This window comes from Nicotiana tabacum, chromosome 14, assembly GCF_000715075.1.
Source record: "Nicotiana tabacum cultivar K326 chromosome 14, ASM71507v2, whole genome shotgun sequence".
Classification (NCBI taxonomy): domain Eukaryota; kingdom Viridiplantae; phylum Streptophyta; class Magnoliopsida; order Solanales; family Solanaceae; genus Nicotiana; species Nicotiana tabacum.
Window position 1 is genome coordinate 107,341,457 of NC_134093.1, and position 11,325 is coordinate 107,352,781.

The 11,325-nt window shown below is 35.2% G+C and overlaps 1 protein-coding gene across 1 annotated transcript; it reads right to left on the reverse strand.

Moving 5' to 3' along the window:
* Nucleotides 1–163: 163 nt before the first annotated feature.
* LOC107799094 (F-box protein SKIP27) lies at nucleotides 164–2,299 on the reverse strand. Its single transcript, XM_016622165.2, has 4 exons — nucleotides 2,160–2,299; nucleotides 845–1,074; nucleotides 632–706; nucleotides 164–527 (listed from the first exon to the last, which is right to left on the reverse strand). The coding sequence occupies exons 2-4, from the start codon at nucleotides 1,040–1,042 to the stop codon at nucleotides 306–308; spliced, it is 495 nt and encodes a 164-aa protein (XP_016477651.1). The 5' UTR covers nucleotides 1,043–1,074; nucleotides 2,160–2,299; the 3' UTR covers nucleotides 164–305.
* Between the last annotated feature and the right edge of the window lie 9,026 nt (nucleotides 2,300–11,325).

The window sequence follows — 11,325 nt, forward strand, 5'->3', positions numbered from 1 at the left end:
TGGTTCGCAAGCAGGAAAAAGAATGTTGCATCTAGCACGAGATGATAAAAAGAGAGCTCCGTCTAACGATGAAACAGCATACTGACGGAAGCTCAAATCCGGTGACAATTCTCCAGTCTTGTCCTTCCAGAACTGGGCAAGTGATCTTCAAGTACATCTCCCGGATCCTTTCTTCCAATGAGATATCAGATCAAACCCTTCGTCGTGACTCAGATTTCCTTTTTTGAGTTTCTACCACAATAATACCTATACATAATCTGTTTCTGGTTCTATACCTCAGTTTCCAATTGTACAAATAACTCTCTCTATGGCCAATTTTCTTCGGCATCTGAGGCAAACAAGGCTACAGAGATCTCAGCCAACTTCTTCCTACTCAATCGAGACCTTGCAATCTTCGGCAGCTTTGGAGCATTTGGTGGTTCTACCTCATCGGAATTGCCCGAATCCTCCATATCAAAAGCATTCCGAAAAGGAAGAGTCTTTCTCGGTGTACTAAACTCAAAATGCATTTTTTTCGCAATCAGAGTCTGCTCATACATACATCAAAAAGAAATAGTTCATCAATACTTAGACAAAGTAATACTTCCTCAATTGATATTTAACAATATTTCAATGACATATTAAAGCTTACCACTTCTCTAATTGCCGTTGATACATGAAATAGACTCTTCAAATCATCATGATCAACTCCACACACTATCCTTATCTGCAAATAGATAAAGAAAGAAACACATCTCTTTCTTAACACTTCAACGTTTATCTTAACAGGGGAAAAGTTACAATCTTGAACAATTGGCATAAGAATAGAAGAGATACACAAAAAAGAAATAGACAATGAACTAACCAAGATATCTTTAGGCAAGGATTCAAGACCAGATTTCTCATTTGTAGAAAATGAGTTCCGACTGCAGAATCTCTTTGTAGGCGTTGTTGAGATGAAATCAACGTCTACTGTATTCGATAAAGTGACTCGTTTTCGCCCAAACGAGGTACTTCTCACAATGCCTAACCCCAAATTTTCACAATTGTTCAACAACGCCATTTTCTTCTTCCTCTTCACCAGAAAAACCCGAACTGCAAGATCCAATTTTTTCCCACCGAAGCAGACAATATAACCAATTAGTATATTATCCAATAACCAAGAAACCAAAATCCAATCAAACTCTAAGCATAATATACAATAACAACAAACCCAGTATAATCCCACAAGTGGGGTCTGGGGAGTGTAGAGAGTATGCGGACATTACCCCCGCGGTAAAGGTAGAGAGGTTGTTTCCAGTAGACCCTCGACATGAGGAAAAAATAAAAATATAGCAGTAGCAACAAGCATTAACGAGAACAAGATAAAAAGAAAAAGAGGTTAAAGGAATAACATGTAGTGATAAAAATCTACAATATTAGAATACAAGACTGACACTAATAACACTGGAACTCTAAGCATAATCTAACACTAAATAATGAAATCCTTGGAAATGGACCAAAATATAAAGACCCGAAATCCCAAAAACCAAATCTTTGGAAATGGACATAACTATAATGAACCCCCAAACTCAGCAAACTGAATAAAGTATCAAAAAATCAAGAAACCAAAATCCAATTAAACTCTACGCATAATCTATCACTAAATAATGAAATCTTTATAAATGGACTACACTACAAATACCCCAAAACTAAATCAAATCCAATCTAATAATCAATATCTAAAAGATATTCTGTATAGACTGAGCCAACTGAATAGACAGCAGAAACTTTTATTTAATAAAAATTAATACATTTACTAAAGAACAGCAAAATGAGGTACTACTCACAAAGCCTAACACCAAACTCACACACAAAAAAAAAAATGCAAGATCCAATTTTTTCCAACAAAAGCAGACAACAAAAAGAATAACCAATTAGTATTATCCAATAATCAACCCTTAAATTCAGCAAATGAACAAAGTATCCAGAAATCAAAGAAACCATAATCTAATTAAACTCTAAGGATAATCTACCACTAAATAATGAAAATCTTATATCCAACTTTATAAATGGACTAAAAACACACCAAATTTTTAAAAAAAAATCAAAATCAATCTATAATCAATACCTAGAAGAGATTCTGTATATATTGCAGAAACAGCAGAATGTATGTATATATATATATATTGGATACAGACCTTGAAGTAGAACCCTAAATTGAAGGCAGAAGTAATAAATTTTGATAATTGAAGTAAACCGTTGTTTCTAAACAAGGAAACAAGAATCACTGGCCAACTGAAACTTCTCTTCAACTTGCTGGAAATGAGTCAAGTTTTTTCCTTATATACAGAGAGTTTTTTTTAAATTATTTTCTTTTTACTTTTCCTTCCCAAATGGATTTCTTTGCTTCTAAGAAATACTTTTTTTTAAAATGGTAGTGATAATAAGGATTAAAATATGCTATTCAAATTGTGAAAAAAACATTCACTTTGGATTTATGGAAAGGGAATCGAATTTTCCGGTAAAAGATTTTGGTATGTCATTAATACTTAATAGCCTATCTGGACAATTTTATTTTTGTGGCTAAAAGTGTTTCTTTAGTTAAAAATAATTTTTTTTTAAAATTTTAAATTAAGGTGATTAGCCAAGGTTTTAGAAGAAAAAGAAGTAAAAGCATAAATAGTTTTTGAAAAACAAAAAAAAAAATTCTTTTTAAAAATATGCTTTTGAGAAAAATACGCGTAAAAATAATTTTTAAAAACTTAGTTAAACATTATTACTGTTTAAATTTATTTTTTAAATTATTAGTCAAATACAAACTTTGTATTTAAAAAAACAAATTGCCTGCTATGAATATGGGAGGGAGTTAAAAATAGTAAAAATTAGCAGTTTTAGATGGTTACTGTCACAGTGAAAAAGTTAGCGATTAGTTCTGTCCACGTCAGCATGTCGGCAGCTTATCTAAGACGTTCGACAATCTTTACACGTCTTTAAACTAAAAAGGAATTAAAATTAAAAGGTTGTCAAAAGTTTGATGTTTGTTGCAAAAAATAAACAAAAAAACTGTGAATTTTAACTTTGATAAGGTGTAAAGTGGAGCCAGAAATTTTTAAAAAGGTAATTTATAAAATGTAAATATTATATTGTAATACTTTGCAAAAATTTTGTCATTATACTAGAAGTATATATTTTTTAGTTTACGGAGATTTAGAAATTTAAATGTAGACAAAATGATTTGACTTTTTCCCTATTACGGTGTGTAATTTTCGGATGCAAATTGCAATGGAGAAAGAATTCTAAATGGGCGGCTGAGGACTGACGGGAGAAACTGTAACGGCTGTAATCCTTTTTCACACTGTGGGTAATTTAGATCACCAATCGCCATTTTGCAGGGAGGTGGTCCAAAGTTCAACGCGGCTACCAGTTGCGGGCAGTAAAAAAGGTTTGCGGACACGGTAATGACCAGTTGGTTCGTCATCCATTTATATTATTAGGAATATTTTTATTCTAAAGTTCGAACATGAGTCATTTGATTAAGGATAAATGAATCTTATTTATAGTCTTCTGTTATAAAACCTATAGTAATTATGGATGTCCATTACTACCACTACTTTCATTCATGATGTAAATAATCTTCCACTACTTATCACTATTATGATTGTAACTCTCACACCTCCATAACTCTTTCCTATGATCTTTCCCCATGATCTCAATTGTTAATGTCATGTTTAAGACAATCCTTTTGTAACCTTCTATGTAATAGTATAAATAGAGGCATGAAATGTGATATGGGATACACTTGAACACTTAATGATATAAGAAAGTTATCTCTTCTCCTCTTATTCTACTTATCTTCTTGTTTTATATTGTTACTTTGAACTACATTTCTTAAAACGTTATCAGCACGGAGTTGAGCTTTTTTCGTTGTTCAGTTTTTACTAAGTCGAATTTGTCAAAGCTTGAGTTTGTGGCACTTGATATTTTTGGAAATAATTACCTTGGGTTCTCGATGTTGAGATTCACTTAGCCGCTAAAGACCTTGGTGACACCATTACTCACGGTAATGAGGCATCAAGTCAGGACAAAGCGAAGGCCATGATTTTCCTTCGTCATCATTTGGATGAAGGTTTGAAGGTTAAATATTTGATAGTGAAAGATCCACTTGAATTGTGGACTGACTTGACTGAAAGGTATGATCACCTTAAGGCTACGGTATTGTTAAGGGCTCGATATGAGTGGATGCACTTACGGTAGCAAGATTTTAAGACCGTAAGTGAGTATAACTCTGATTATTTCGAATAACTTCCCAATTGAAATTATGTGGGGATGTTATGAATGATAAGGATTTGTTGGAAAAGACTCTTACGACTTTTCATGCCTCAAATATGGTATTACAGCAGCAATACCGTGAAAGGGGTTTTAAAAAATATTTTGAATTGATCTTATGTCTTCTGGTGGCTGAGCAACATAATACCCTTTTGCTGAAAAATCATGAAGCCCGTTCCACAAGGTCAGCTCCGCTTCCCGAAACGAATATGGTAGCGAGACGTGATAAGTCTGAAAAAAATATAATAATTATCATGGTCAAATGAATGTACATGGGCATGGAAATGGCAAGAGACGGTATAATAATCGTCATCGTGGTGGTCATGGCAAACGAGAGAACAATATGGGTTCTCAAAACAATCCTTCAAGAGGCAAAAGCAGTAACTGCCATCGATGTGGCATGAAAGGTCATTGAAAAATTGAATATCGTGCACCTAAGTATTTTGTCAGGCTTTATCAAATCTCCATCAAAAGAAAGGCAAATAATGTTGGAGCATCTTCTGCTAATGCCCCAGTGGAGTCTCACTTGACCTTTAAAAATGATTTTGAGGTAGGACCTTCAAACAAAAATAATGACAATGCAGAGGCAAATCTTGCTTTGAATGATGATGATTTTGAAGGCCTCGATGATCTTACTCCTTTGGAAGTCGAAGACTTCTTTGGATATCAAAACTAAAGTTTGATCATTTTATTGGGGAATACAATTATGTTGTTATTTTATTTTCAGTATTTTTTTGTCTCGTTCTAAAGTTATTTTTATTTTCAAGTAGTACTTAAGTTGCCTTATGTTGTTGTTGGTGTTGTTAGTTTTTTCGTATTTCTCATGGTGTACTTTTTTTTTTATGAAGAAAATAAAATTCTCTAGTCTTAAATTGAATCCAAGATGAGTAATGAAGATTTATGCCTTTTGGATAGTGCTACAACTCATGCAATATTAAGAGAAAAGAAATTTTTCTCTTATTTGGTTATGAAAAAGGCCTATGTTAATACAATATATGGTAGTACAAAGTTAATTGAGGGCTCTGGAAGAGCGGCCTTATTACTACTTGGAGGGATGATATTAACTATTAATAATGCATTGTATTGTCGTAAGTCTCAAAGAAACTTGTTGAGTTTCAAAGCTATTCGCCAAAATGGCTACCCTGTTGAGACCTCTAATGAAGGAAAGGTTGAATACCTTTATATCACTACAATAAAAGCGAAAAAATAATGTGTGCATGAAAAATTATCCGCATTTTCTTCTGGATTATACCACACAAACATTGGTGTGGTTGAATCACATGCCATAGTAAACAAAAGGTTTACTACTTCCAATGATTTTATCATTTTGCATGACCGGTTAGGCCATCCCGATTCTTACATGATGCGCAGAATAATAGAGAATTCAAATGGGCACACATTGAAGAACAAGAAGATTCTTCAATTTAAGAAATTCTCTTGTGCTGCTTGTTCTTAAGGAAAACTGGTTATTAAACCATCAGCAGCTAAAGTTAGGATTGAATCCCTTGCATTTCTGGAACGTATACAGGATGATATATGTGGGCCTATACACCCTCCATGTGGACCATTCAAGTATTTTATGGTCTTGATAGATGGTCACATGTGTGCTTATTGTCAACTCGTAATATGTCATTTGCGAAATTGTTGGACCAAATAATAAGGTTAAGACCACAATTTCCAAATTATGCAATTAAGACAATTTGTACTGATAATGCTGGTGAATTTATATCTCAGCCATTTACTAATTATTGTATAGCCACTAAATTAAAAGTTGAGCATCTGGTTGCTCATGTTCATACTCAAAATGGTCTAGCAGAATCATTGATTAAACACCTTCAATTTATAGCTAGACCAGTGCTAATGTGGACAAAACTTCCCCTTTCAGTGTGGGGATATGCTATTTTGCATGCCGCAACACTTGTGCGCATAAGTCTAACCAGTTATCATGAAGTCTCCCTATTATAGTTGGTTTTTGGTCAGGAGCCAAATATTTCCCATCTAAAATATTTTGGATGTGCGGTATATGTTCCAATTGCTCCACCACAACGCACAAGATGGGTCCCCAAAGAAGGTTGAGAGTATATGTTGGCTATGAATCTCCTTCTATTATTAAATATCTAGAGTCTATGACATGAGATTTGTTTACAACCAGATTTGTTGATTATCATTTTGATAAATCAGTTTTTCCAACATTAGGGGGTGAAAATAAACAACTGAAAAAGAGATAGATTGGAATGCATTATCTCTATCTCATTTGGATCCTCGTACAAATCAATGTGAACAAGAAGTTCAAAAGATCATTTATATGCAAAATGTTGCAAATCAATTGCCAGAGCATTTACTAACCTTTCACGGGTTACTAAATCGCATGTTTCAGTTGTAAATACTCCAATTCGATTTGATGTCCCGGCTGGACAATATGATAATGCAAATAAGTCTAGGCCACGCCTTAAACGTTGTAGACCAATCGATTCCAAGGATAAGAATCCCCGAAAAAGGAAAGGAGCAAATGATCAAGTTGATCATAACATGGAGGCAATTGCTCAAGAGCAACATAAAGACATAATAATTGATAAGACTTCACATGAGGTTATAGTACTGGAAATGATAAAAATGAAGAGATCTCAATAAGTTATATCTCTACGGTAAAAAGGTGGAACCGAAATAACGTTATAGTTGATAACAGTTTTGCATATAATGTTACAGTTGAAATAATACAACAAGATGAGGATCTTGAGCCAAAATTTGTCGATGAATGCAGACAAATAAATGACTAGCCAAAATGGGAAAACACAATTCAAGCGAAATTAGCTTCACTCGAAAAACGTAAAGTTTTCGGACCAATAGTCTGAACGCCTGAAGGTGTCAAGCTAGTGAGGTACAAATGAGTTTTTGTGCGTAAACGAAATGATAAAGGTAAAGCCGGAAGATATAAAGCACGACTTGTAGCACAAGGGTTTTCGCAAAGGCTTGGCATTGATTTTATAGAGATGTCTCCCTTGGTAGACGCAATTACCTTCAGGTATCTAATAAATCTAGCAGTCCGTGAAAAGCTTGATATGCGGTTGATGGATGTTGTCACAGCCTACTTATATGGCTCACTGGACAATGAAATCCTTATGAAAACCCATGAAGGATTTAAAGTCCCTGAAACACATAAAAGTTCAAGGGAAACTTATTCAATAAAGTTTCAAAAATCCTTATACGGATCGAAGCAATCAGGAAAGATGTGGTACAATCGCCTTAGCGAGTTTTTGTTAAAGGAAGGGTATAAAAATGACCCTATTTGCCATTATGTCTTTATTAAGAGGTCTGGATCTGAATTTGTCATCATAGTTGTGTATATTGATGACTTGAATATCATTGACACTTCTAAAGAGCTTCCAAAGGATGTAGAGTGCTTGAAGAAAGAATTTGAAATGAAAGATCTTGGTAAGACAAAATTTTGTCTTGGCCTACAAATTGAGCATGTAAGAACTGGAATTTTGTCCATCAACCAACATACACTGGAAAGGTTTTAAAGCGACTTTACATGGATAATGCACATCTATTGAGTACCATAATGGTTATGAGATCACTTGACATAAATAAATATCCATTTAGGCCTCAAGAAAATGACGAAGAACTCGTTGGTGATAAAACTCCATATCTTAGTGCAATTGGGGCATTGATGTTTCTTGCTAACAATACCCGACCAGATATTGCTTTTGCAGTAAGCTTATTAGCAAGATTCAGTTCCTTCCCAACAAGAAGACATTGGATTGGTGCTAAGCATATATTTAGATATCTTTGGGGAACTCTAGATATGAGACTGTTTTATTCTAATGAATTCAAGTCAGAAATGATTGGCTATACCGATGCAAGTTATTTGTCTGATCCACATAAAGCCCGATCTCAAAAAGGCTATTTGTTTACATACGGAGGTACAACTATATCATGGCGTTAAATGAAACAAACAATAGCTGCCACATCTTCAAATCATGTTGAGATAATAGTCATTCATGAAGCTAGTCGGGAATGTCCGGTAGCTACCTCAAAATCTCCTGAAAATCAACTGCATGAAATGATCAACACCCGCTATGTCCGGGAACACCTGAATCTGCACATGAAGTGCAGGGTGTAGTATGAGTACAATCAACTCAGCAAGTAACAATAATAACTAAGGAACTGAAGATAATGACGAGCTACACAGTTATAGTTCACTTTCAGTAATTCCAGCAAAGAATAGACATGCTTTCAAATCCGGCAGTTTAAGTCAAATCAATTTTTATACAGTTCAAGTTCATGTAATCCAGATATAAAATCTTTTAGAGATTTCACAACAATGACAGATAGCAACCAAGTGTAACAACAAATGCAAAGCAAGTACAACCTCTCAGACAACAATCACTCAACTCATCACCACAACTCAACTACTCGGCTCTCATCCCCCAGCACTCACACTCAATGGGTACCCGCGCTCACTGGGGGTGTACAGACTCTGGAGGGGCTCCTACAGCCCAAGCGCCATAATCTGCACGGACAACTCACGTGCCATGATATCCTTACCACACTGACAGTCCCTCAGCCTTACTCATTCCTTAACCTCTCTAGTCTCTCGGCTCTTAGAAATCACAAAGAACAGCCCAAACAAAGATAACATAATGCATCAACAAATATAAAAAAAGATTGAGGTATGATACGCAAGTAAAATAATGACTGAGCATAAGATAGAAATTAGAAAATAATTCAATAAGTGCGTGACCTCTGTTGTTCCCAATAGTACTATCACATAGCCTAAGCATGATTTCTAACATGATTTACAGTCAAATTTCTTCAACACAGAGAGCATATAGCTAACAATAAATTATTCAACCATACAGTTTTCACGGAACGGACCAAGTCCCAATCCCCTCGGTGCACGCACACACGCCCATCACCTAGCATGTGTGTCACCTCCAAAATAATCACATGACACAAAATCCTGGGTTCCATACCCTCAGGACCAGATTTATAACTGTTACTTACCTCAAAACGTGAAATTCTCTACTCTGCTATGCCTTTTCCTCGCAAATCGGCCTCCTAATGCCTCGAATCTAGTCACAAATAATTCATTTCAGTCAAAAAAATTTATTGGAATTAATTTCATAAGAAAATACTAATTTTCCATAAAAATCCAAAATTTAGCTCAAAAATCGCATGTGGGGCCCACGTTTCGGAACTCGACAAAAGTTACAAAATCCGAAAGACCATTCAACCACAAGTCTAATCATACCAATTTTACCAAAATTCGACCTCAACTCAGCCCTCAAATCTACAAATCTTATTTCCAATTTTCTAAGTTCCAATCTCCGATTTACACCTCAAAATCATGTAATCTAGTCGGATTATTCAATGATAATTCAATATTATGAAGTAGAAATGATCACAAGGGACTTACCTCAAGTTTTCCTTGAAAATCTATCAAAAATCGTCTCTCCTCAAGGTACAATTTTGTCAAAATGGCGAATGGGACGAAGTCACTGGTTTATAATTCTGCCCAGACAGCCTCGGTTTTGCCTCGATCTTGGCCTTCGATTTTGGCCTTCGATCGAGGTTCTCGATCCTGGGCCTCGATTCTTACCCTCGATCTTGGATCTCGATCATGGCCCTCGACCCTGGCCTTCGACCCTCCCTTTGATCGTGGCCCTCGACCCTGGTCTTCGACCCTGCCTTCGATCATGACCCTCGACCATGGGCTCGATCATGGCTTGATTTTGGGCTCGATTCTGGGCTCGAATCTGGCAGAAGATATTTCCAGCAGAAGGAAATTGCAGCAGTTGTTGTAGTTCAAATTTGGATCTATTAACCATCCGAAACTCATATGAGGCCCTCGAGATCTCAATAAAATATACCAACAAGTACTAAAACATCATAAGAACTTATAAGAATCCTCAAATCACCTCAAACAATGCTAAAACCATGAATTACGCCCCAATTCAAGCCTATTGAACTTTTAAATTTCTAATTTCTACAAATGACTCCGGAACCTGTCAAATCATGCCTCATTGACCTCAAATTTTGCACACAAGTCATAAATAATATAACGAAGGTATTCAAATTTTCAGAATCGGATTCCGACCCCGATATCAAAAAGTCAATCCCCCGGTCAAACTTCCCAAAAATTCAAATTTCGACATTTCAAGTCTATATCCACTATGGACCTCCGAATAATCTTTCAGACACGCTCCTAAGTCCAAAATTACCATACGGAGCTATTGGAATCATCAAAATTCAAATCCGAGGTCGTTTACACATAGGTCCATATCCGGTCAACTTTTCTAACTTAAATTTTCAATTATGAGACTAAGTGTCTCATTTCACTCCTAATTCCTTCCGGACTCGAACCAACTAACCCGATAAGTCATAAATCAATTACAAGGCATATATTGAGCAGTAAATAGGGGAACGGGGTGAAAATATTCAAAACGATCGGCCGGGTCATTATAGGTTTTTAACGAAGTAGCAAATAAAGAGTATTACAGATATGTGTACTCTTTTTCCTTCACTAAGATTTTTTCCCACATGATTTTTTCTTAGTAAGATTTTAACGAGGCATATTATCTATTTTTGGACATCCAAGGGGGAGTGTTGTAAAACCTATAGTAATTGTGGATGTCCACTACTCCCACTACTTTCACTCATGATGTAAATAACCTCCCACTACTCATCACTATTATGATTGTAACTCACACACTTCCATAACCACTCCCCATGATCTTTCACTATGATCTCAATTGTTAATGTCATGTTTAAGATAATCCTTTTGTAACCTTCTATGTAATAGTATAAATAGAGGCATGAAATGTGATATGGGATACACTTGAACAATTGATGAAATAAGAAAGTTATCTCTTCTTCTCTTATTCTACTTATCTTCTTGTTTTATATTGTTACTTTGAGCTACATTTCTTAATACTTTCACCATATCCCTTGATGTTTTGTTTTCTCTTTTTGTACTTCATTCTTATCATTTTATATAATATTATTTGATTAAATACTGAGTTTAATATGTTAAAC